Source organism: Mesoplodon mirus, assembly GCF_964341445.2.
Source record: "Mesoplodon mirus genome assembly, chromosome: 19".
Taxonomy (NCBI): Eukaryota; Metazoa; Chordata; class Mammalia; order Artiodactyla; family Ziphiidae; genus Mesoplodon; species Mesoplodon mirus.
The window spans coordinates 60,660,689-60,688,636 of NC_138995.1; the positions used below are offsets into that span (position 1 = coordinate 60,660,689).

Consider the following 27,948-nt stretch of genomic DNA (forward strand, 5'->3'; position numbering starts at 1 on the left):
ACCACACCTAGTGAATTTGGCCCCTTCGTCTTGACTCCATCCCAGAGACTATCAGGAAAGTCCTGAAAGAAAGGTATAAAATCAAAAGACTTCAAACCTTAGCTTGAAATTCATAAACTAGCAATGGAGTCTTTTCAAGAACACTCAAATGAAATACTCTGTATTTTATTAGAACAGAAGGACCATTTCCACATGTCCTTGCTGCAGTGATACACGTCATAAGTTTTAATATTTTGTGACTTGTAATTAATCTGTAGTATGTAACATCTCAAGTTAATCTCAGAGAAGTAAAGACTTAGTTATTCCTAGTATGGATTATTGGATGTATGGTGTATTGTAAGAATTGGCCAAAAAATTTACACATTCATTACGTTTGTAAGGATTCTCCCCAACACGAATTCTTTGGTGAATCTTAAGAACACAGTTTCTTAAAGGTATTTCCATGTTTAGTATATCTGTATAGTTTTTGTCCTGCATGAATTCACTCATTATGCCCAAGATGTGAATAGTTGATAAAAAAACTTTACAACATTCATTACATTTGTAAGGTTGCTCTTCAATTTAATTTTTTTTTTCTTTTTGGCTGCTTTGGGTCTTCGTTGCTGTGCACAGGCTTTCCCTAGTTGCGGCGAGCAGGGGCTACTCTTCATTGCGGTGCATAGGCTTCTCATTGCAGTCGCTTCTCTTGTTGAGGAACATGTCCTCTAGGCCCACGGGATTCAGCAGTTGTGGCACGAGGGCTCAGTAGTTGTGGCTCATGGGCTCTAGAGTACAGGCTCAGTAGTCGTGGCACACGGGCTTAGCTGCTCCGTGGCATGTGGGATCTTCCTGGACCAGGGCTCAAACCCATGTCTCCTGCACTGGCAGGCGGATTTTTTAAAATAAAGGTTTATTTATTTATTTATTTGGCTGCATTGGGTCTTCATTGCTGCACGCAGGCTTTCTCTAGTTGTGGCGAGCGGGGTTCACCCTTGGTTGCAGTGCGCAGGCTTCTCGTTGTGGTGGCTTCTCTTATTGCGGAGCATGGGCTCTAGGCACGTGGCCTGCAGTAGTTGTGGCACATGGACTCAGTAGTTGTGACTCACGGGCTCTAGAGAGCAGGCTGAGTAGCTGTGGCGCACGGGCTTAATTGCTCCGCGGCATGTGGGATCTTCCCAGACAAGGGCTTGAACCCGTGTCCCCTGCATTGGCAGATGGGTTCTTAACCACTGTGCCACCAGGGAAGCCCTATACCTCCTATGTTCCACAGTTTTGATCTTTGGGTAAAGCCTTAGCCTGCACATTACTTTTGTGTGGTTTTTCTGAAAGATGTATATTTTTAAGTCTAGTGCAGTGTGAGGCCTGGATAAACCTGTCCATACATTTATACGGCTTCTCCTCAATATGGACTCTCAGTTGTTGTATAATACTTGAACTCAAGGTAGAACTGTTGCCATTCCCAGTGCATTTGTAAACTATTTCTCCAGTATATTCCCCCTTTTATGTCTGGGTAAAATCCTTGCTATGCACATTAGATTCGTGTGGTTTGTCTCCAAGACATATATTCTTATGTATCCTGAAAGTAAGCAGTAATTCAAAACTTTGCCACACTCTTTGCATTTGTAAGTACAAAGCATTTGGTGAACCCCGAGTTTAGGCAATACCTAAAAAGCCTTGCCACATTCAGTAAACGTGTAAGGTTTTCTCCAGTACGGATTACCTGATGACTGGTGAGATGTGACCCGAGTAAAGGTTTTACACACTCATATCATTTGTAAGGTCTCTCCAGAATGAATTCTTTATAGAATACTAAGGTCAAACCATTCGCTAAAAGGCTTGACACACGCAATACATTTATACAGCTTCTATTGAGTACGAATTTTCTCATGAAGCCTAAAGAGTGAACACCTTCTAAAAGCCTTGCAACACTGATTACATTTGTAATGTCTCTCACCAGCGTGCATTACCTGATGGTAAGACAGGCTTGAACGCAAAATAAAGACTTTGCCACAATCAAGTCATTTTTTCTCTCCAGTATGAATTCTCCGATGGTACACAAGGTGAGACCTATAACTGAAGAATTTTGCACATACTTCACATTTAAATGGTTTCTCTCCTGTATGGATTACCTGATGGGAAGTTAAGGTTGATCGCGTACTAAATGCTTTGTTACACTCTTTACATTTGTAAGGTTTCTCTCCAGTATGAATTCTACGGTGAGTCACGAGTTGTGAACTTTGTCTGAAGCCCTTGCCACACACATCGCATTTATGTGGTTTCTCTCCTGTATGGATTACCTGATGGGAAGTTAAGGTCGACTGCACGCTAAATGTTTTGCCACATTCATTACATTTGAAAGGCTTTTCTCCTGTATGAATCCTCTGGTGATTCGCTAGGTGATAAGTCTGTCTGAAGCCCCTGCCACATACATTACATTTATGTGGTTTCTCTCCTGTATGGATTACCTGATGGGAAGTTAAGCCTGATCGCACACTAAATGCTTTGCTGCACACATTACATTTGTAAGGTTTCTCTCCAGTATGAATTCTACGGTGAGCCACGAGGTGTGAATTTTGACTGAAACCCTTGCCACAAACGTCACATTTATGTGCTGTCTCTCCTGTATGGATTACCTGATGGGAAGTGAGGCTCGAACGCACAGTAAAGGCTTTGTCACACTCGTGACACTTGTATGGCTTCTCCCCAGAATGAATTCTCTGATGGATTTTAAAGTGTGATTTTTGACTAAAGACCTTTCCACATACATCACATTTATATGGTTTTTCTCTTTTATGGATTATCTGATGTGTAGTGAGAGTTGAACGCTGAGTAAAGGCTTTGCCACATTCATTACACTTGAAAGGGTTCTCAGCATCATGAATTCTTTGGTGAATCCTGATTTCAGACTGTTGCCTAAATGTCTTCCCACATTCATTACATTGGTAAGGTCTCTCTCCAGTATGGATTACCTGATGATTAGTTAGGCTTGAAGGAGCAATAAAGGCTTTGCCACACACATCACATTTGTATGGTTTCTCTCCAGTGTGAATTCTTCGGTGAATCTTGATGTAATACCATTGCTTAAAGGCCTTGCCACATTCAAAACACTTATATGGTTTCTCTCCAGAATGACTTTTCTGATGGTCAACCAGGCTTGAACTTTGGCTAAAAGCTTTACCACACTCATTACATGTGTAAGGTTTCTCTCCACTATGAATTCTCTGATGTCTTGTAAGATGTGAATTTTGACTAAAGACCTTGCCACACTCATTGCATTTGTAAGGTTTATCTCCAGTATGAAGTGTCTGATGACTTGCAAAGTGTGAATTTCTAATAAAGACTTTGCCACATACATCACATTTATATAATTTCTTTCCTATATGAATTTTCTGATGTTTAATGAGGTTCGAGCGAAAATTAAAGGTTTTGCCACACTCATTACATTTGTAAGGTTCCTCTCCACTATGAATTCGCTGATGTCTTGTAAGATGTGAATTTTGACTAAAGACCTTGCCACACTCACTGCATTTGTAAGGTTTCTCTCCAGTATGAAGTCTCTGATGACTTGCAAAGTGTGAATTTCGACTAAAGACTTTGTCACATGTATCACATCTATATAATTTCTTGCCTGTATGAATTTTCTGATGTCTGATGAGATTTGAGCGAAGAGTAAAGGCTCTGCCACACTCATTACATTTGTAAGGTTTCTCTCCACTATGAGTTCGCTGATGATTTCCAAGGTGTGCTTTTTGACTAAAGAGCCTGCCACACTCATTACATTTGTAAGGTTTCTCTCCAGTATGAATTTTCCGATGACTTGCAAGGTGTGAACTTTGACTAAAGACTTTGCCACATACATCACATTTGTATGATTTCTCTCCTGTATGGATTATCTGATGTCTAGTGAGGTATGAGCCCTGATGAAACATTTTGCCAAACTGACCACATTTATAAGGTTTTCCCTTGTATGCTTTCTGTTCCTGTGCCAGTCCTGAAAGATGGATAAGATCATTCCCATATATATTAGAAATGTTGGCCTGGACACTAGGAGGAATTCTTCCAAGTATTGAAAATGGGCCTCTACTGTTGGTAGACTTCACAGCTTGATTACATTCATAAATTTTCCCTTCAGTTTGATATATCAGCAGTTTATCTCGAAAGCTTGATCCAAACCTATTTTCAACAGGCTTGTTTCCTGCATCCCTTTTCCAATGTTGATTTCTTTTATAAGTGAGATTTTCTTTACAGGTTATAGGCATTCCTCTGCCATTCCTTTCATCATCTCTCCACTGATACTCGAAGTCATGCATGTTTTCCTGGACTTCCTTGAAGTAAAAATCTCTTATTTCACGGCTTTCACGTGTTTCCAACATCACTGTTTGGAATACTTCTCCTCCATCACTGTTCACTTTAGGCTGCAATTTCTTCATCACATATATATGACAGATATCTGCAAGATATAAAGAACCATAGGAATCCTATTAATTATAGTTCAGAACAAGTCATTTCTTGTTGATAACATATTAAACCAAATATAATACTTATCCTGAACAGAGTAATAAAGCTTCCTAAACAAAATGTTCAAAATTTAAGGAACAGTAAAGAAATATGATCCCTTAAAAAAGTGATCACATGTAATTCAAAGTAATCTTAGGTGGAGTACAATGTTTAAAAATTGTGAATCACTATGCTGTACACTCGAAATTTATATAATATTGTAAATCAACTACACGTTAATAACAAAATAAGGATATATAACTGAGAAAAATAAAAAAATAAAGAAACAATAATTTTAGGGTAGCCTAGTTCCAAACACCCTATGACAAAAACCTTAACGCTGTACAAACTTGTATTAGCTCTCAAAAAAAGGGCATTTTCCCACCATGACCCCAAAGCACAGTAATTGGCAGTAAGCATAATGTTGTCTTTTTTTTTTTTTTTTGGCCATGCCAAGTGGCTTGTAGGATCTTAGTTCCCCAACCAGGGGTCAAACCTGGGCCCATGGCAGTGAAAGCACCGAGTTCTAACCACTGGACTGCCAGGAAATCCCACTGCTGTCTTGTAACTGAGGAGAAAAAAGTATTATATGGTACAAAATTTCTGCATATTTGTACATAAGTAAATGTTAAAGAACCGACAATGCATTACAATGGTAAATAATCCAAAACAAGCTTACCTGATGAATAATGTAAACAAATGGCAGTTTAGTATTGAAAAACAGATAGCATTCAGCTATGGCCTATCTAGGCAGTTACCTTAAATCATTGGCCTCAAAGTGTATGTAATACAGAGTGCATTGAAAATTTATTTATTTATTTATTATTTTTAATATTTGTTTATTTTATTTATTTATTTTTGGCTGCGTTGAGTCTTTGGTGCTGCGCACGGGCTTTCTCTAGTTGTGGCGAGCAGGGGCTACTCTTCGTTGTGGTGCATGCACGGGTTTCTCATTGCGATGGCTTCTCTCGTTGCAGAGCATGGGCTCTAGGTGCACAGGCTTCAGTAGTTGGGCTCGTGGGCTCTAAAGCACAGGCTCAGTAGTTGTGGCGCATGGGCTTAGTTGCTCTGCGGCATGTGGGATCTTCCCAGATCAGGGCTCTAACCCGTGTCCCCTGCATTGGCAGGTGGATTCTTAACCACTGAGCCACCAGGGAATCCGTGAAAATTTATTAACTAGGATCAGAGACAATGTTGTTGGGATCAATTACAAATAAAAACATCCACGTTATAATGTAGACAAACGGATAGCTCACAGTAAACATGAAAGTTAATATTTTTTTAAAGTAACCAAATCTTTACTGTGAAACATGAAATATTCTAAGCCCAATTTTTCAGATAAGGGCATCAGACTCACAGGGTTCATGTACATGAAACCAATTTACACACAAAGTAAGTGAGAGATACAGGATATGAATACCAAGAGTTCAGAAAGAAAATTTCAAGGGTGATACAAGAACTGAGCTGTATATAGCATTATTCAGCCATCCTTCCTGGAAATGGTTTCGGAGGCACCACCTCTGCACATATAAATTAAGGTCCTGCCTAGTGAAATTAATTCACTGTAGGAATGCACATGATTTTTTACAATGTGAATAGTGTGGGAAGACAGTGGGATGGGTGAAAAAGGGCTCTGGGAATTAGGGAGTTCAGAAGAAAAAACTGAATATGCTAGCAAATAACAGTGTATTCCATCCACATCAAGGGATCATGTGAGGAAAGGTCAGACTGGGAAGGCCAAGAATGGAGGACAAGGAGTAATGGACGTATGGGAACACAGCTCGTGCTTTCTAAACTGTGGGAATGTAACTGTACCAGGGCAATGAGCACACTGAATGGGGAAGAAAAGAACTGGTTTAGCAAGTAGCACTGTACCATCTCATTTTTAACCGTGGGACTTATACCATGGGCATGCAACAAAAGCAAAAGAAATTTTAAAAGGGAGAGAGTGTGACATTGTAAAGAGAAACCAGGTTTTCATCTCTAGCAATATTTGGTATGAAATGTACCAATTTTAATATCCATGAGTTCCATTTCCAGGAATATATATTCAAGAGAAAAACACGGGTTTCTCTGCTGGCTCAGTGGTTAAGAATCCGCCTGCCAATGCAGGGGATATGGGTTCAGGCCTGGTCTGGGAAGATCCCACATGCCATGGAGCAACTAAGCCTGTGTGCCACAACTACTGAGCCTGCGCTCTAGAGCCCGCAAACTGCAACTACTGAGCCCACGTGCCACAATTACTGAAGTCCGCGCGCCTAGAGCCTGTGCTTCGCAACAAGAGAAGTCACTGCAATGAGAAGCCTGTGCACTGCAACGAAGAGTAGCCCTGATCACCGCAACTAGAGAAAGCCCGTGCTTAGCAACAAAGACCCCCAAAAACAAGAGAGAGTGAGAAAAATACACAGACATTACCGGAGATACATCGAAGAATGTAAGAAGCGGGATCTGTAAGGAAAACATAAGAAACTTCCATCAAGAGGAGATAGATGAGTTTATTCTGCACATTTTCTTGCACATACAATGAAACCTTACAGTATAGCAAAGCAGGGAGACAAGAGTTCACAATGATAATCTCCTAGCTGGGTAGGCAGACAGTTTGTTTCAGGAAACAAAGATAACAGGAGGTGTTTCCCAAGGTATGAGCATTTTAAGATGTGATCATATTAGTTAAAAATAGAAAAAGAGGGCTTCCCTGGTGGCACAGTGGTTAACAATCCGCCTGCCAATGCAGGGGACATGGGTTCGAGCCCTGGTCCAGGCAGATCCCACATGCTGTGGAGCAACTAAGCCTGTGTGCCACAACTACTGAGCCTGTGCTCTAGAGCCTGTGAGCCACAACTACTGAAGCCCACGTGCCACAACTACTGAAGCCCATGTGCCACAACTACTGAAGCCCGTGCGCCTAGAGCCCATGCTCTGCAACAAGAGAAGCCACTGCAATGAGAAGCCCACGCACCGCAACGAAGAGTAGCCCCCACGCGCCACAACTAGAGAAAGCCCGCTCCCAGCAACAAAGATCCAACTCAGCCAAAAATAAATACATAAATTTAAAAAGAAAAAGAATCTTACTAACTAAATTATTAATTACCTAACACTGTAAACATTTTAACAATTTGTCATATCAACTTTTTAGACTAAGACTCCTTATTTGGTGTTAAAAACAACAGTGTCCCTTTTGCTGCCCTGCTCTAATTACTGGAAATCATAGCACTGGATCTCTTAACACAATCTCTGCCATAAAAAAGACATGAAAAAAAAAAACAAAAAACGTTGCCCTCAGCAGTGAAAGCACAGAGTCCTAAAGACTGGACCACCAGGGAATTCCCAACAAAATCCTTTGGAATAACTCTAAGAACCAGGTGAGAAGCTGAAGCACCCGAAGAAATGCCTACACTCAAAACACAGAACCCAAAAGTGTAACCATAATGATTTTTGACTCAATCCCTGCAAGGCACAATAAAGTGAGAATAAACAGGAGAAAGTTTCCCAGTTCCCACCTCCTCCTTTAGGAGAAAATGCAAATCAAACCCTCAAGGAGTTATCACTTCACACCTTTAGAATGGCTATAATCAAAAAGACGAGAGGGGCTTCCCTGGTGGCACAGTGGTTGCGAGTCCGCCTGCCGATGCAGGGGACACGGGTTCGTGCCCTGGTCCAGGAAGATCCCACATGCCGCGGAGCGGCTGGGCCCGTGAGCCATGGCCGCTGAGCCTGTGCGTCCGGAGCCTGTGCTCTGCAACGGAAGAGGCCACAACAGTGAGAGGCCCACGTACCGCAAAAAAAAAAAAAAAAAAAAAAAAGGACATGAGAGGGGGAATTCCCTGGTGGTCCAGCAGCCAAAAAAAAACAAAAACAAAAAAACCAAGAGGTATGAGTGTTAGTAAGGTTGTGGATTAAAGAGAACCCTACCGTACTATCAGAAGATTATAATTAGTTTTAGTCACTGGAAAAAACTAATTACAGTCAAAATATATTTTTTAAAGTACCACATAATGTAGTTATTCCACAAGTAGGTATATACCGAAAAGAAAGGAAGTCATCACTATCACAAAGATATATTTCCATTCCTATGTTCATTAGAGCAGTATAAGCAATAGCCAAGATATGGAAACTACCTAAGTGTCCAACTAATGAATGGATTAAAAAAAATCTCATTTCTATACAAAATGAGATATTATTCAGCCATAAGAAAGAATGAAATCCTGCTACCTGTACCAACATGAACGGCATTTGAAGGGATTATGCTAAGTAAAATAAGTCTGAGAGAAAAACAAATAAAGAATAATCTCACTTATATTTGGAGGGAAAAAAGCCAAATACAAACAGAAAGTAAAACAGTGATTACCAAAGGCTGGGGCATAGCAGAAATGGGGAGATGTTAGTCAAGATGAATTAGTTCTGGGGATCTAACATACAGCATGCTGACTATGATTATTAATACTGTATTATATACTTGAAAGTTGTTAAGACAGTAACCTTCTAATGTTCTCACCACACAAACAAAACTGTAATTATGTGAGTTAATGGATGTTTTAACAAACATACCTGGTAATCTTTTCAAAATATAAATGTGTATCAAATCATCACACTTAACTTACACAATATTATATGTTGATTATATCTTAAAGCTTGAAAAAAGAAAATACAAAGGAATGCACACAAAAGACACTGGTTTATCATGTGAATAAAAATAATTTTAAAAATGAAAATAAAAAGAAAAAAAGACCATAGGAAACAGAGTCAAAGCTAGAAAGAAAAAAATTAAATTAAGAGATATACAAAAAGAATAAAAAACTACAGAAAATCACAAAATTAAAAGTTGGTTCTTTGATCAGATAGACATAATAAACCCTTAAGTGGATTAACTAACCAAAAATAGAGAAGGCCAAATAACTAAAATAAAAAATGAAAGTGGGGGCATAACAATTGATTCCACAGAAATAAAAAAAAATTAGAAGAGAATACCAAGAACAATTCTATGCCTAAATATTGCAAAATCTGAATGAATTCCCAGAGACACACACCTATCAATAGAGTCATGAAGAAATAAAAAATCTGAACAGACCCATTCCTTGTAAGGAGACTGAGTCACTAACCAAAAATCACTGATCAAAATCAAAGGAGGACTTCCCTGGTGCTCCAGTGGTTAAGACTCCGTGCTTCCACTGCAGGGCAAGGTTTGATCCCTGGTTAGGGAATTAAGATTCCACATGCTGCATGGGGCAGCCAGAGGGAAAAAAAAAGAAAAGAAAGGAAGAAAGAAAATCCAAAGGAAAACTAGATAGCGTCACTACTGAATTCTACCCAACATCTTAAAAGAATTAAGATCAAGTTTCTTCAAACTCATCCCCAAAATTTGAACAGGAAACACTTCAAAACTCATTATGAGACTAGAATTACTCTAAAATCAAAGACAAAGACTCTACAAAAAAACCCAAAAACCAGACCTCCCTGGTGGTGCAGTGTTTAAGAATCCTCCTGCCAATGCAGGGGACACAGGTTCGAGCCCTGGTCCGGGAAGATCCCACATGCCATGGAGCAACTAAGCCCGTGCACCACAACTACTGAGCCTGCACTCTAGAGCCCACGAGCCACAACTACTGAGCCCGCATGCCACAACTGCTGAAGCCCGTGCATGTAGAGCCCGTGCTCTGCAACGAGAAGCTACCACAATGAGAAGCCCGAGCACCACATCGAAGAGCAGCCCCCACCACCGCAACTAGAGAAAGCCCACACGCAGCAATGAAGACCCAACGCAGCCAAAACTAAAATATAAAATAAATAAATAAATCTCAAAAAAAACCCACACACACTATCTCTCATGAATACTGATGCAAAACTCATCAATCAAACAAGAGTAGGGCTTCCCTGGTGGCGCAGTGGTTGAGAGTCCGCCTGCCGATGCAGGGGACACGGGTTCGTGCCCCGGTCTGGGAGGATCCCACATGCTGCGGAGCGGTGGGGCCCGTGAGCCATGGCCGCTGAGCCTGCACGTCCGGAGTCTGTGCTCCGCAACGGGAGAGGCCACAACAGTGAAAGGCCTGTGTACCGCAAAAAAAAAAAAAAAAAAACAAGAGTAAATGAAATTTAACAGTACTACAAAAGGATTATACAGTACAACCAAAGAGGATATATTCTTGGAATGCAAGGATGCTCCAACAAATGAAATCTTTCAATGTAAAACTGCACAGTAAATATAAGAAAATACACTACATGATAATCTCAAGTGATGCAGAAAAGCATTTGACTAGTTAACAGCCTTTCATAATAAAAACACTCAATACAGTAGGAATAGAAATAAATACAGTAACACAATAAAAGACTAATATAAAAAGCCCACAGCTAACATCATACACAATGGGGAAAGACTGAAAGCTTTTTTTCTCAGATCAGGAACAAGACAAGATACCTGCTCTCATTATTTCTATTAAACACATAGCTGGAGTCCCAGCCAGACAAATGGGCAAGAAAACAAAATAAAAGGTATCCAATTAGAGAAAGGAGAAGAAAATTATGTCTGTTTAGAGATGACATAATCTAATATGTAGAAAAAACATGAGATTCCACAAAAAAACCCTGATATAAGTAACTAATGAATTCAGAAAAATTGGAAGATATAAAGTCAACATGTAAAAATTGTATTCTATATGTTAATGATGAACAATTAGAAAGAAAATTGAGAAAACATTTCCATTTCAAATAGCATCAAAAAGAATAAAATACTTAGGCAAAACCTTAGCCACATAAAAAAGACTTGTACACTGTAACTAAAATCGTTGCTGAAAATTATTAGAAAATACACAAGTAAATGCAGATATCCCCAGTTCATGGACTGAAAGACAATACTGTCATTACGGCAATACCAACAAAATGATCAAGAGATTCAAAGCAATACCTAGCAAAACCACAATATCAATTTTGGAAAAAATAAACACTTACATCCTAGGACATACACTGAATCTCAAGAGACCCTGAATAGGAAAAACAACCTTGAAAAGAACAAAGTTGAAGGTCTCATACTTCCTTATTTCAAAACTTATTAAAAAGCAAAACTAATAGTAAGAGTATGGTACCAATATAAAGACAGAGAGAAACACCAGTGGAAAAGACGTCAGAAATAAACCTTGCATATACAGTCAAATGATGTGCCACAAGGGTGTCAAGATTCCTCAATGAGGGAAAAGCAGCCTCTTGAAAAAAAGATGTTGAGAAAATCAGATACCCACATGTGAAAGAATGTAGTTGGACTGCTGCATGAACCCATGTAAAAAATTAACTCAAAATAGAACAAAGATCTAGGGACTTCCCCAGTGGTTAAGAATCCACCTTCCAAAGCAGAGGATGTGGGTTCGATCCCTGGTCGGGGAACTAAGATCCCACACGTCACAGGGGAACTAACTCCACGTGCTGAAACTACTGAGCCCACGTGCCACAACTAGAGAGAAGCCTGTGCGCCACAACAAAAGATCCCACGTGACACAACAAAGATACCACATGCTGCAACTAAGACCCAACACAGCCAAATAAATAAATAAATAAACAATTTAAAAAAATAGAACAAAGATCTAAACATACAACCTAAAAGCATAAAACTCCTAGAAGAAAACATAGGAAAAAATCTTAATGGCAGTGGATACAGCAATGATTGAGAACATATGACTGCAAAAGCACAGCGAACGGAAGTAAAAACAGATAAATTGGACTACATCAAAATTACAAACTATTGCGCGTCAAATCACACTCAGTAGAGTGAAAAGACAATCCGCAGAAGGGGGAGAAAATATTTGCAAATCATGTATGTGATAATGGGTTAATACTGAAAATATATGAAGAATTGTAAAAGAGTCTGGTCACCAATTTCACAATGAAGGGCCATTCCCCAATTCAACCACCCACACGCTACCAAAAAAAACAAGAACACTAAGAATATCATAAAAATATGAACCTGCTGACTAAATAAATAAAAGTCAAGTTCATTTATAATGCATGGAGGGACTTCCCTGGTGGCACAGTGGTTAAGAATCTGCTTGCCAATGCAGAAGACACGGGTTTGATCCCTGGTCCGGGAAGATCCCACATGCCGCAGAGCAACTAAGCCCACGAGCCACAACTACTGAAGCCCATATGCCTAGAGCCCGTGCTCCACGAGAAGCCACCACAATGAGAAGCCCACGTACCACAACAAAAGTAGCCCCCCTTGCCGCAACTAGAGAAAGCCCACAAGCAGCAACGAAGACCAAACGCAGACAAAAATAAATAAATAAGTAAAAATTTACTTAGAAAAAAGAAAAAACAGTACTTCATTGAAGGCATCATTCAACTTCATAAGCTCTCTCATTAAGATGCTCCAAAATGGTCTTCCCTGGTGGCACAGTGGTTAAGAACCCACCTGCCGATGAGAGGACACGGGTTCGAAACCTGGTCCAGGAAGATCCCACGTGCCAAGGAGCAACTAAGTCCGCGAGCCACAACTACTGAGCCTGCGCACCTAGAGCCAGTGATCTGCAACAAGAGAAGCCACTGCAATGAGAAGCCTGCGCACCGCAATGAAGAGTAGCCCCCGCTCGCCGCAACTAGAGAAAGCCCATGCGCAGCAACGAAAACCCAACACAGCCAAAAATAAAATAAAATTAATTAATTAAACACACACACACACACACACACAAAGATGCTTCAAAATAGTATTTGTTGAGGTCGGATAAACAATGACACATACAGGGTATGAAAACTGTGGAATGAACAGTTTAGTCAACAGCCCCAGAGATATGAGGATGTGAACTTGGACAACGTTGACCCAAGGAGAAATTCCTATACCATTTATTGAGGCTCCAAGGGGATGATGATTAGTATATGTGAAAAACATTGTCACAGTTGCTCTTGAGACACGCTTTTGTGATACTCCTCAAAACCAGAAAAAAAAAAACTGGAAACACTTATCAGTCAAGTATTTCTTTGTGGGTTTCGTTTTTCTGGCCATGCAGCATGTGGGATCTTAGTTCCCTGACCGGGGATTGAACCTGTGCCCCCTTCATTGGAAGTGCAAAGTCTTAACCACTGGACCACCAGGGAAGTCCCCCCTCAAGCTCCTGTGATGCTTTCTATTTCAGTATCCTGGGACATGCTGACTACTCTAGTGAATAGCTTCAAGTGGTGCTTCCATATGTAGCAGAAAAATATTGCGATGAATTAGTAAAAATATCTCCATCAAGAATGCTATGTTTCCAGACTTCCCTGATGGCGTAGTGGTTAAGAATCTGCCTGCCAACTCAGGGGACACGGGTTTGAGCTCTGGTCCAGGAAGATCCCACATGCCACAGAGCAACTAAGCCCGTGCGCCACAACTACTGAGCCTGCACACTAGAGCCCGTGAGCCACGACTACTGAGCCCAGGTGCCACAACTACTGAAGCCCGCACGCCTAGAGCCTATGCTCCACAACAAGAAAAGCCACTGCAATCAGAAGTCTGCGTACCACAACAAAGAGTAGCCCCCGCTCGTTGCAACTAGAGAAAGCCCACATGCAGCAACGAAGACCCAACACAGCCAAAAATAAATAAATTAATTAATTAATTATTAAAAAAAGAATGCTACGTTTCCAAGTAAACCCATTCCACAGGGGAGTGAAGTTATTCATCACCTAAAGACGGCTTACCACAGCAACAAACAAACAAACAAACAAAAGGATGAAATATCAAATACCTAAGAATGGGTATTTTAAAAGCAATTTCAGAGGCGAAATCATGCAAACTAAAGAAAATATGACATCAAGAAGAGTCTACAGGGCTTCCCTGGTGGCGCAGTGGCTGAGAGTCCGCCTGCCGATGCAGGGGACGCGGGTTCATGCCCCAGTCCGGGAAGATCCCACATGCCACAGAGCGGCTGGGCCCGTGAGCCATGGCCGCTGGGCCTGCGCATCCAGAGCCTGTGCTCCATGGCGGGAGAGGCCACAGCGGTGAGAGGTCCGTGTACCGAAAAAAAAAAAAAAAAAAAAAGAAGAGTCTACATTCCCAGACTAAGTAGAGAGGTAAAAAAACATGAAAAATACAATATACTGGGGTCAGATATTATAGAACTTTAACACGGGACCATGGGCTCTACCCACAGTCGCCAAGCTCAGAGATTCACATATGCTCCCCACGTGGGATTGGGAATCAAAGAGAATCTCTTCGTCCATACTGTTTATAGTTTTCCTAAGTAACAATTACAGAAGATCCAACCCATTTCCCCATTGCACACACCCCAAAAGTATGTGGCAAAAGCAGAACAGAAGAAATGGCTGAGGGGGAATTCCCTGGCAGATTCACTGGTTAGGATTCCGGGTTTTCACTGCCACAGGCCCAAGTTCAATCCTTGATTGGGGAACTAGGATCCTGCAAGCCACACGGCACAGCCAAAAAAAAAAAAAAGGAAAAAACGAAAACAAAAAACAAAGAAATGGCTGAGGGATCTGAATGGCAGACATGGATCTGAAACAGATCCATGCAGGTTTTGAGGTGCCACTGTTTTCCCATCATTTAATTAGTTCTTCCAAGTACACCAAACTGAGACAGGTCCAGGGGTTTGGACCATGGAGGCCTCAGCTCTTATCTATATGGACTAAAAATTGAAAATCCCAAGCAATCAAGTACAGAAGAAGAGACCAAGGGGGAAACAGATTCCTTTGAAACAGCTCACCACGTGCTACTTAAATCAAGCAACAACTTCACAAGACCCAGACGGCAGAGTGTAGATCATGACAAAGACCTTGCCTTTGATTCTATTGGAGCTGCAGCACCGCAGGGAGGTGAAAGGATGAATTTTACACATTGAAGGATAGTGTGCTATGTTGGGGAGAAGAAAAATTTCCCCTGGGAAAAGTTCATAAGTAATAAACTTAGAATTTCCTAAAGAGCTCTCCCACGAAGGGAGAGATTTCCAAACACCATTGATGGTGCGGCTTCCTCTCTGCCCATCTGAGATCTGACCTGTGTTCATACTTTTGATACATCCCCACCCACTGTTTTTTTGCTATTTTCATGTCACTCTTCACAGTCAAGGGCTCTTCCTCTTGCTCCAAAATGCAAATAATATTCAGGTCAGGAACAGAAATAACTGCCGAAAAGAGAAAATAAATAACATGTTGTGGGTTTTCCAGAATCCCAGCTCTTTGATCAGCACAGGAGTGAGCACACAACAAATGGATCTCAAAAAATATTTCACAAATTCATTCATTCACTGCTTGCCTCCTTCTGAACGCAGAGAGAATAGTATAATATGCAGATAACTGGCTTTCTTCCAAGAAGTAGTGACTCAGGGCTTCCCTGGTGGTGCAGTGGTTAAGAATCTGCCTGCCAATGCAGGGGACACGGGTTCGAGCCCTGGTCTGGGAAGATCCCACATGCCGTGGAGCAACTAAGCCCATGTGTCACAACTACTGAGCCTGCGCTCTAGAGCCCACGAGCCACAACTACTGAACCCATGAGCCACAACTACTGAAGCCTACGCACCTAGAGCCTGTGCTCCACAACAAGAGAAGCCACCACAATGAGAAACCTGTGCACTGCAATGAAGAGTAGCCCCTGCTCGCCACAACTGGAGAAGGCCCACGTGCAGCAATGAAGACCCAAAGCAGCCAAAAATTAAAATTAAAATAGGGCTTCCCTGGTGGCGCAGTGGTTGAGAGTCTGCCTGCCGATGCAGGGGACACGGGTTTGTGCCCTGGTCCGGGAGGATCCCACATGCCGTGGAGCGGCTGGGCCCGTGAGCCACGGCCGCTGAGCCTGTGTGTCCGGAGCCTGTGCTCTGCAACGGGAGAGGCCACAACAGTGAGAGGCCCACGTACCGCAAAAAAAATAAATAAATAAATAAAATTAATAAATAAATTTATTTTTTTTTAAATAGTGACTCAAAAGAACAGTGGTATGAAATAGGGAATCAGGTATTTTAAGTTTCCATTGGGCTTTATCAATACTTAAGCTCTGTAACAACTCCTGGTGTATCATGAAGTGGGCAGATCACCAGAAGAAAGGACAACGTTAAACTCCCAACACTACACCATGAAGCTTCTCATGTCTGAGTCAACAGGGCTTTGAGCTCAGTGAAGCAATGCAGGGGCTCCCAAAAGACACAGAAGGGAAAATGCAAAGATACATAAGGGCAGATCTCAATTTCTAGAGGGAAGTTATCCTCACCCAGGGAGACCAGGTTCCTGTAGGTCTCCAACATCACGTCCCTGTACAAGGCCCTCTGAGCAATGTCCAGGCATTCCCACTCCTCCTGAGTGAATTCAATGGCCACATCCTTGAAGGTCAACTGTTCCTGAAATGAAAACACATTTCAACAAGGGGCCATGAGGAGAGTCCTTATCTTCACACAAAATGAGAAGAGGAGAGAGGGGTAAGGATCAATTCAGTTGAAGTATGTATTCTGACAGATCCATGTTAATGTATTTAGAGCAAATTATGAGTCTCAAATTTTAATTTCTTACGCTTTTTCATAGAGATTATAATATCTTCCATTCAATATGGATTTTTCATTTTTTTTGGACAATACATGAAATGCTTACAAATAAAATTCAACAACAGGATGTCCAGGCAGAAGTGTTATATAATATGTTTCACACACTGAGTGATATTCAATATTTAGATGACCTACAGTATGACTGGTGTCTTCAGAGATGACAAAGTCCACAGTTGCTTTAAAGAAAAATCAAAATCTTAAATTATGATGATGATACCAAGGGCAATGACTAAAGCTGTCTGAACACTTCCCAAATGCTAAGCATTACTCTAAATGCTTTACATGTATGAACTTGTTATCAACATAAGAGCTCATTAGAGAAAGTCCCATTTTATTTTTCAGAGGAGTAAACTGTGTCCAAGACACTCTAAGAAACCTGCCTCACAACAAACAGCTAGGAAATGGCACTGCAAGCACGAAAACTCAGGTAGTCAGACTTTAGAATGGAACATAAAATATCAAAGCTAAGTGACGGATAGAGGATAAATGTACACTGACAGAGGGTTCCCTGAGAAAACTTGAGACAATTGCAAGGTTAACCTATAGAACTGCATAAAAGGTCACCACAGACACACACACACACACACACACACTGAAGATATTAATAATCGTCCTACTATAAAACATGAAGGCGATAGTGTAGGAAAAATTTAAAGCCATGGAATACACTCAAGATATAATTTCAGGGACTTCCCTGGTGGTACAGTGGTAAAGAATCTGCCTTACAATGCAGGGGAAGCGGGTTTGATCCCTGGTCAGGGAAATAAGATCCCACATGCCACAGGGCAACTAAGCTCACATGCCACAACTAGTGAGCACTGCTGTGCCTAAAATAGAGCCCGCGTGCTGCAAACTACAGAGCCCACGTGCTCTGGACCCCCAACACCACAACTACAGACCCCATGCACCCTGGAGACTGAGTACCAGAACTAGAGAAGAGAAAACCCACACGCCACAACCAGAGAAGACCATGCACCACAACGAAGAGCCCGCATGCCACAACTAAGACCCAATGCCAAAAATAAATAAAATAAATAATAAATAAATCTCTTAAAAAAAAGATATAATTTCAACTGCTAAAAAATATAAAACTTACTAATGAAATGATGTCTTTTATAAAAGCCATGGACTGCCACATTCATGCACTCAGGCACTGATGTGTAAACACATAATTAACTGAAATGAGAGGTGTCTCAGTCCACTCGCTCTGGAGCCCTTGCGCCTCAACTACACAGCCCACGCGCTCTGGAGCCTGCGTGCCACAATGTGAGAGAAGCCTGTGTGCCGCAAGGAAGATCCCGCAAGACACAACTAAGTCCCGATGCAGCCAAAAATTAAAAAAAAAAGAAAAAAAAGGTACAAACATGAAAAAATACATAGAATACTTTATCTCCCATCTCTTATTAGTGTTACACAGAAATTTAACAGATTAAGATAAAAAAATTTATCACAGTATTAGATACTTCCAAACATCACTGCATAATTAAAAACCATGACAAAAATGAAATTGGGGGAAAACCTTATTAAGCAAAAATATTTCATCAAACGTCATGATCAGAAGAAAACACTGGATGCATTTCCACTGAAATTACTGTGGAGAAAACTGGGCTGGCCAGGGCTCCTGCCATTCACCACTCTACAGTATGTTGGAGCAAGTAGAAGATGTAAAAGGGAGGAAAAAATAGAGAGTGAGAGTGAGAAACAGAGAGAGAGAGTCAAAGAGCTAGAACTGTCAAAAATCACAAATCTAAGGGCATGGATAGGATTAAAGTGCCATGAGGGAAAAAGATATTCCATGGTAAAGAGACAGCTGGGGTAACTACGTAACATCAGACAAAATAAAGACAAAAAATGTCACAAGAGGCAAAAAACATTATATAATGATAAAAGGGTTAATTCACCAAGAAGATATAACAATTATAAATATTTATATATCTAACATTAGAGCTCCCAAATATATGAAGCAAACATTGACAGAAATGAAGCAAGAAATAGACAGTAATAGTACAGTAATAGTATAAGACTTCAATGCCCCAGTTATACTTATGGATGGAACCAAACAGAAGATCAGTAAGGAAACAGAGGACCTGAACAACACTATAAACCAATGGGAACAAATGGATATATAGAGATCACTCCATCCAATAACAGCAGGAAACAGCCTTCTCAAGCACACATGAGACATTCTCCATGACAGACGACTTGTTAGGCCACAAGCCAAATCTTAACAAGTTTAAGAAGATTGAAATAATAAAAAATATCTCCTCTACCTCACGGAAATGAAAACAGAAACAGGTAACAGAAGAAAAACAAATATCCATAACATCTGGAAATTAATCACCTCCTTCTTAAACAACCAACAGGATAAAGAAGGAATGACAAGGGAATTTTAAACATATCTGGACGAAAATAAAGTATAAAATATAATGTACCGGGACTTCCCTGGTGGCGCAGTGGTTAAGAATCTGCCTGCCAATGCAGGGGATACGGGTTTGAGCCCTGGTCCGGGAAGATCCCCCATGCCACAGAGCAGCTAAGCCCGTGCGCCACAACTATCGGGCCTGCGCTCTAGAGCCCGCAAGCCGCAACGACTGAGCCCACGCACCACAACTACTGAAGTCTGAGCACTCTAGGGCCAGTGCTCCACAACAAGAGAAGCCACCACAATGAGCAGCCCACGCACTGCAACGAAGAGTAGCCCCCGCTCGCTGCATCTAGAGAAAGCCCGTGCACAGCAATGAAGACCCAAAGAAGGCAATAATTAATGAATTAATTTTTTTTAAAAAGGAGAAAAGATCTCAAATCAGAACAAAAGAGATAAATAATAAAGATAAGACCAGAGATAAATGAAATATAAAATAGGAAAACTACATAAAAATCAAAAAAGCAAAAGTTGGTTTTTTGAAAGGATGAACAAATTGACAATTATCTAGGCTAAAAAAAAAAGAAAATATTGAATTAAAATCACAGACGAAAGAGGAAAAACTGTAACTGAATCATAGAAAATTTTAATCACTATTAAAAGAGAGTACTATGAACAATTTTATGCCAAAAAATTACATAACCTAAAAGATATGTGTAAATTCCTAGAAAAACACCCTACAAAGATCTAATCACGAAGAAATAAAAAATGTGAACTGAGTCATACCTGGAGAGATTGATGCAGTCATCAAACACCTGCAAGGTGAGGATGATTCAGCGCAAAAAAAAATCAATCAATACACCACATTAATAGAATGAATGAAAAATAACACACGATCATCTCAATTGATGCCAAAAAAGCATTTGACAAAATTCAAGGACATTTAAAGATAAAAACACTCAGTAAATTACCTCAGTATAATAACAGCTAATATTAAAAGCACATAGCCAAGGTGCCTCTCCCCGCCCCGTCCTTGATGCGCTGTGGCCACCGAGCCCAGCGAGCCCAGCGGAGCCACCCGTGCCACGTCACCGGTTTAATCGCAGTGCAGGGCCACGGCCGGGGGCAGTGGTAGTGAGACCAGCGCTGCGCCCCAGCCCCCCTTTTCCCTCCATGGTTTCTCTCCGCTCCTGTGAGTAACCTGGCTCCGGGGACTCCGCTCGCTGACCGCCCTCTCACTGCGCAGGCTGGGACGCCTCTCCCCACTACGCCCCCACGCCACGGAAAGTTAAGTTTGAAGAGGGGGGAAGAGAGAAACATGGACATGAAGAAGAAGATCCACCTGGAGCTGAGGAACCAGACCCCGCAGCTGTTCGAGAACTTGTCCTGGACAACTGCAAAGCAAATGATGGGAAAATCGAGGGCCTAATGGCTGAATCTGTGAACTTAGAGTTCCTCAGTTTAACAAATGTAGGCTTGATTTCAGTTTCAAATCTCCCCAAACGACCTAAATTGAAAAAGCTTGAGCCCAGTGACAACAGAATCTTTGGAGGTCTGGATATGTTAGCAGAAAAACTTCCAAATCTTACACATTTAAACGTCAGTGGAAAGAAAGTGAAATATATCAGCACCCTGGAACCTTTGAAACAGTTGGAATGTCTGAAGAGCCCGGATCTGTTTAACCGTGAGGTTACTAACCTGAATGACTACCGACAGAGTGTCTTCAAGCTCCTTCCCCAGCTCACCTACCTGGAGGGCTACGACCGAGAGGACAGTGAAGCCCCTGACTCAGATGCCGAGGGGGATGGTGTGGACGAAGAAGAGGACGATGAGGAAGGAGAAGATAAGGACCAGGGGGAGGAGGAGGATGGTGAGGAAGGAGAGTGTGAGGATGAAGAGGATGAAGATGAAGATGTAGCAGGGGAGGATGAAGATGAAGTCAGTGCGGAGGAAGAAGGTGGACATGATGGAGAAGCTGATGAAGATGAAGATGAAGATGAGGAGGAGGAAGATGAGGAGGAAAAAGAGGAAGAAAGCAGGAAAGGTGAAAAGAGGAAGAGAGAAACAGATGATGAAGGAGAAGATGATTAAGACCCCAAATAACCTGCAAAAAAAGAACTGTTCAGGATTGGTTGGACTGCTCACATGGATTTGGTAGCTGTTCAAAAAAAAAGAAAAGGTAGCTGTGATACAAACCCCAGGACACCCACCCACCCAAAGACCCAAAGAATAGTTCCTGTGACATTTAGTCCCTCTTGGAAATCCACCACCAAGCTTGGGGACGTCACCCCAACAGTATTGTAAGCGTTGTTAGGTTTTCGTGCAAGACTCTTGCTGTAGCGTGGATAGCTGTGGTTGGTGAGTCAACCGTCCGTGGCTGCCAGTTACACTGAGACTGTAACAGCATTTTTACTTTCTGTACAACAAAGAAGCTCTGGAAATAAAATCTTAACATTTTGGGTCTGTTAAAAAAAAAAGCACATAGCTAACATCAAAATCAATGGTAAAAGATGAAAGCTTTTCCTCTAAGGTCAGAAAGAAGGCAAAGATGTACACTCTCTGCACTACTATTCAGCAACATACTGCAATACCCAGCCAGAGCAATTAGGCAAGAAAAATACAGAAGTAAAGTTATCTTTTTTTTGCAGATGACAAGATCTTATATGTACAAAACCATAAAGATACCACAGAAAAATGTTATAAATAAAAAATGATATTAGAAAAGTTGCAAGATATAAAATCAACACCAAAAAAATCACTGCTTTTCTATACACTCAAAATGAATAATCTGAAAGGAAACAGACAATCATTTTTACTATAGCATCAACAAAAAAAACACTTAGTAAATTTAGCCAAAGAGATGAAAGACTTGTACACTGAAAACTACTAAACTCTGCTAAAAAATAAACAGAAACACATCCCCTACTCATGAATTGGAAGACTTAACGTTAGAATTCATATAGAATTTTAAGGGATTCCAAGTAGACAAAACACTCTTGAAAAAGAAGATGGATGCCGTGCTGTTTTAGATTTCAAAACATATTAAAAAGCAAAATAGCATGGCATTGGCATAAACAGATATTTAAACAAATAAACCAGGGATTTCTCTGGTGGTCCAGCAGGTAAGACTCCATGCTCCCAATGCAGGGTTTGATCCCTGGTCCAGGAACTAGATCCCACATGCATGCCACACTAAGAGTTCGCATGCCACAACAAGGAAATCTGCATGCCGCAACTAAAGATCCCACATGCCACAACTAAACATGTCGCAATGAAGATCCCGCGTGCCACAACAAAGACCCGGCGCAGCCCCAAAATAAATACATAAATTAAAAATAAATAAATAAATAAAACAGAACATTCAAAAATAAACCCCTGCACACATGCCAACTAATTTTTGACAAGGATGCTAAGACTACACAATGCGGAAAGGACAGCCTCTTCAACAAATGCTGCTGGGAAACTGAGAATCTACCAGCAAAAGAATGAAGCTGAAACATTACCTGCATCAAACTTAAAAAACCTTCTGTATGTCAAAGGACATAGTGGGTAGTGTGGAAAGACAACCCCCAAGGAATGAAGGTGATGAAGATGATTTAAAGAATGTCTAAGTGTCAGAGACTGAGGTTGATTTCATAGTTTAAAATCAGTGATGGAATAAAACACCGTTTATCACTGATGTCTCTGGACTTTCCATTCCATTCCCAATGATTAAGACTTTGAATGAAGTACACTCATTTAGCTTCAAGTGTACTAAAACAGTCAGAACTGATCTCCCCTTATTGGTCTATGTTCTAGATTTTACCAGGTACTGGTACATATTACTATGTGACTTCCACGTGCAGCTTCTTTATCAGGGTTTACAGAGAGTGGGCATTGCATCCAGATGGGGCCCCTAAGCAATCCCTGCTGCCCAACAGCACTGACACGGTGTCTCCAACTCATGGGTGTGAAGCCCTGCCCAGGATTATGCCTAGTGGAGACTCTAAGTGGAGATGACAGGCCCTAGGGGAAGCCCCCAGGTGAGTGTGAATGTACAGGTGTCAGGCTCAGAGTCAGAGATTAGCGAGTCCAAAGAAGGGCATTTCAGGAAGGACAGATAGAAGAAACAACTGAGAAAATGACTTTACCTGAGAAAGAGCCATTGCAGACTCCAGTTCTTTCCTCTCCCTCCTCTTCAGGGCTTCTTCCTCAGACAACGTGAGTCTTTAGAGGTTGACCTTGAAAGTTGAAAACAGGCTGTTTAGTGCTCACAATCAGCACACCCCCTTCCTGAGTCACCACCACACACACAGGGAAGCCCTCAGCATGTGGAACAGACAGTCCTCTGCTGCCCACTGTCCCAGGAGGGGCTCAGGACAGTAAACTCCCACACAGAGACCAACAGGTGAGTTTCCCCACACTTCCCTTCAGATCAGGCTCCCCTCCTGGTGAGGCCCTCACTTACCCAGCAGCAGTGGGCACCTCAGCTGGACCCAACGATCCCCTGCAGGTCACAGACCAGCCCTGATCCGTCCCCACGGAGAGCAGAGCCCTCACCCTCAGCCCAGATCTCAGCCCTCGGGAATGGGGGGACCTGGAGCCATGATGCTCAAATGGATACAAATTAGAATCACCTGGGGAATTCTAAATATTACTGAGGCTGGGCCAAACCTCAACTATTTGAAGGGGAATATCTGGTCAGGGGACACAAAACATATGTGCAAAATGCCTCAGCAATCTAATGTGACGTCTGGGTTAAGCACCACTCAGAGGAATCAAGCCCAGCACACCTCTCACTTTCTTTGTCTTTTCCAGCTTTACTGAGGTATAACTGACTAATGAAAATGGTATCTATTATATATATGGTGTACAATGTGAACATTTGACAGGCATATGCAGTGTGAAATATTTATCACAATCAAGGAATTAACATATCTATTAACTCAAAATTACCATTTTTCATGTCTGTGAGGTGAGAACACTTAAGATTTACTCTCGGGACTTCCCTGGTGGCGCGGTGGTTAAGAATCTGCCTGCCAATGCAGGGGACACGGGTTCGAGCCCTGATCCGGGAAGATCCCACGTGTCGCGGAGCAACTAAGCCCGTGCGCCACAACTAGAGCCTGCGCTCTAGAGCCCGCGAGCCACAACTACTGAAACCCACGCGACTAGAGCCTGTGCTCCACGAGAAGCCACCACAGTGAGAAGCCCATGTACCGCATCGAAGAGTAGCCCCGGCTCGCCGCAACCAGAGAAAAGCCCACGTGCAGCAATAAAGACCCAATGCAGGGGCTTCCCTGGTGGCGCAGTGGTTGAGAGTCTGCCTGCTAATGCAGGGGACACGGGTTCGGGCCCTGGTCTGGGAGGATCCCACATGCCATGGAGCGACTTGGCCCGTGGGCCACAGCTGCTGAGCCTGCGTGTCTGGAGCTTGTGCTCCGCAGTAAGAGAGGCCGCGATGGTGGGAGGCCCGCGCACCGCGATGAAGAGTGGCCCCCCGCTTGCCACAACTAGAGAAAGCCCTCGCGCAGAAACAGACCCAACACAGCAAAAATAAATTAATTAATAAACTCCTACCCACCCACCCACCCCCCCAAAAAAGAAAAAGATCCTGTCTAGTTCTTTAAAAAAAAAAAAGACCCAATGCAGCCAAAAATTTTTTAAAATTAAAAAAAAGATTTACTCTCGCCAAAAATTTCAAGTATTTAGTAGCACAGTATGATTAACTATAGTAATCACGCTATACATTACTCTAGAACTTACTCATTTAACAACTGGAAGTTTGTACCTGTTGACCCACATCTCCCAATTTTCCCCACCCCCACCCCCTGGTAACCACCATTCTACTGTCTGTTACTAAGAATTTGACTTTTGCAGAATCCACATATAAGGGAGACCATACAATATCTGTCTCTCTCTGTCTGGCTTACTTCACTTAGCATAATGTTCTCTACACTGATCCAAGTTGTCATAAATGGCAAATCTCCTTAATTTTTATGGCTAAATAATATTTCACAATGTTTTCATTACCCACTAATCTATCAGCAGACATTTAGGTTGTTTCTGTACCTTGGCCGTTGTGAAATATACACATATGCAGTAACGCTCATGTGAGTTTGGGTACGTTCTTCAACATACTGCTTTCATTTCCTGTTTTTGTTTTCTTTTGTTTTTGTTTTTTTAGATATACTATCAGAAGTGGGATTGCTAGATCCCGTGCCTGTTCTATTTTCAATTTTTTAGGAAATTCCTTACTGTTTTTCACAAAGCTGTACCATTTACATTGCCACCAACAGTGCACAAGTGTTCCCCATTCTTGGTATTTTGTGTGCAGATGCGTGTGTGTGAATGCCCTCTTCATCATGAATGGATGGGTTTTGTTGGAAGACGGTTTCAGGTCATTTGCAGAGAACGGTCAAAAGGGACCTGAGGGAAACATCTTGTCACCTCATAGCTCACTCTTTTACCAGATCACACAAAAAGGAAGAAAAAAGACTAATAGAGTAACTGGTTAAACTAGGTTTTGACGGTTAATATAAAAGATCATTGACATCTTTACCAAGTACTCATCAAAATAATCTAAGATAAAGAGGAAGAAGCACACAGATATCGAATAAACCTCAAAAAAATATTAAAGGGAAATAATTTGTGAATTTTTTAATCTAATAATTCTGGTGTCAAAGATTAAAAAAATGAGAATATATCATAATTAGAAAAAAATGACATGACTTGATTATAGAAGACCAGCAAAGGTTATTTCAGAAGTTAATAATTATTTATAGGAAAGTAGAAATTGAATACACTAAGATTTATTCCAAGCTACAAAAAGAATTAAATATAAAGAAAACAGCAAGAAAAAAGTAAATCCGGGGGCTTCTCTGGTGGCGCAGTGGTTGAGAGTCCGCTTACCGATGCAGAGGACACGGGTTCGTGCCCCGGTCCAGGAAGATCCCACGTGCCGCGGAGCGGCTGGGCCCGTGAGCCATGGCCGCTGAGCCTGCGCGTCCGGAGCCTGCGCTCCGCGACGGGAGAGGCCACAACAGTGAGAGGCCCGCGTACCGCAAAGAAAAAAAAAAAAAAAAAAGTAAATCCGGTACAAAAAAAAACCCACCCACATTTAATGTTCCTTTAAAAAGGCACCATGTAGTGACAGAGTCAGTCACTTCTCGCTGCACGATTCCTGTCCATAGTCCTCTACCCCGTGTTAGGAAAAGGGAAGGGGGTGACCCACAACGGAGTGACGTCACTACCCGCTGGCTGAACAGGGCTTACAAATGCAAGTTATCTTCCATTACAAATAATTACAAAATGCACAAGCCCTGTGCACATGAGTTCTGCACCTCTCATCCTTATCTGTATAAACCAAAAAGTTTTATTTGTATTACATTCTAAAGCCGCAAATCAATATATTACACCTTAATCACCCATATCCAAACAACTCACCATCCGTCTGGATCCAGTTCCCCCCCTCTACCTGCACTACTATGTGCTTCCATGTCATTCCGTTTATATATCTCTGTATTTCATTCTCTGTCTCTTTCTCCCCTCCTATTTCTTCCCTCACTCCCGTCCTGACGCACCCTGCAACTTATTCCTCTTGTTCTTCGTTCTCCTCAACCTTTCTGATTGCCCGAAACCTCCATATATTTCTTCCTCTTTCTTTCTCCATCTCTGCTCCCTCTCTGTCCTCGTGTTACACCCCTTCTACCCGTCGCCTTCCCTTTGACTTCCCACTCTCTGGCACCCCCCACGGCTACGTCTCCTTCCGGCTCTCTCTTCCTCTGCTCGCGCCTCCAGCTGTCCTCTTTCTCTCCCAGCACCATGTTGCTCTGTTAGCCATTCTCCAAATAAGTTGAACTGGGGACCGAAGAACACTGGGTGTTCACGCCGAAAGACCGGCCTGAGGAGGAGCGAGGACAGAGGGGCGGGGAGGGAGGGGGTCTCCGGAGAGGGGCGGACTCTCCAGAAACCCAGGGCCGGGGAGAGGACGCGGCGTGGCCGGGGAGAGGACGCGGCCTCTCTAGGAGCGGGGCGGCCAGCGCTGCCCTCCAGAGGGCAAGGCTTGGGGGACGCGCATCCACCTCGCGGAAGGGGGCTTTACAGGCCGAAGGCGGAGACAGTAAAAGGTTTCAAACAGCAAAACGGCGCGACAGGCGGTGTCTACATGGACCGAAGGCCGAAAACCCAAGGACCGGGACGGGCCGCAGAGCGATTTCAACCCCAAAGGGAAACGACCCCCCACTGTGAATTTCTTTAGGATGTAAGGGCGGGGGCGAGTACTTAAAATTCCGCAGTAAGTCCCACACTCTGAGGATGTATGGGGGGGGGGCGAAGCGCAGATACAGTAGAAAGAAGAAACTCACGCACCGAAGAGTGACTTCAGCTCTCCGTGGTGACCCACGCTGGTCTCTCCGCTTCCGTGTCCGTAGAACACTGCGCAGGCGCAGAAGGAGCAGCCTGGGGGCGGGGACTGCGAAAGGCTCTTACGCGAGGAGGCGGGGCGAGGAGAGCTCCCAGGCCTGCGAGGAGCGGGGGCCTCTGCATCCCCTCCCCCACCCCCAGCCTTGCCTGTAAAGCGTCTCTTTAGGGATTTAGAAACGTGTGTCTTTTGAACTCTAGCCTCTTTGC

General features: G+C 42.4%; 2 protein-coding genes and 1 pseudogene across 6 annotated transcripts in view; 1 reads left to right on the forward strand and 2 right to left on the reverse strand.

The window, feature by feature from the left end:
* Positions 1-27,948, reverse strand: part of LOC309794915 (uncharacterized protein) — a 385,639-nt gene that overhangs the window by 49,155 nt on the left and 308,536 nt on the right. The window lies entirely within an intron of this gene.
* LOC309795713 (uncharacterized protein) lies at positions 145-27,853 on the reverse strand. 4 transcript variants are annotated; one of them, XM_082608338.1, is made up of 5 exons: positions 27,688-27,853; positions 23,469-23,558; positions 16,649-16,775; positions 6,892-6,924; positions 145-4,429 (listed from the first exon to the last, which is right to left on the reverse strand). In XM_082608338.1, exons 2-5 carry the CDS (start codon positions 23,481-23,483, stop codon positions 1,998-2,000), a joined length of 2,607 nt encoding a protein of 868 aa, XP_082464464.1. In that variant the 5' UTR covers positions 23,484-23,558; positions 27,688-27,853; the 3' UTR covers positions 145-1,997. The 4 variants fall into 4 exon arrangements, with proteins under 4 accessions (XP_082464464.1, XP_082464466.1, XP_082464463.1 ...); XM_082608340.1 differs by lacking the exon at positions 6,892-6,924; XM_082608337.1 differs by lacking the exons at positions 16,649-16,775; positions 23,469-23,558; positions 27,688-27,853 and adding an exon at positions 8,032-8,483.
* LOC309795313 (acidic leucine-rich nuclear phosphoprotein 32 family member D-like) lies at positions 20,657-21,553 on the forward strand (annotated as a pseudogene). The gene has a single exon. The product of its transcript is annotated as an acidic leucine-rich nuclear phosphoprotein 32 family member D-like (transcript).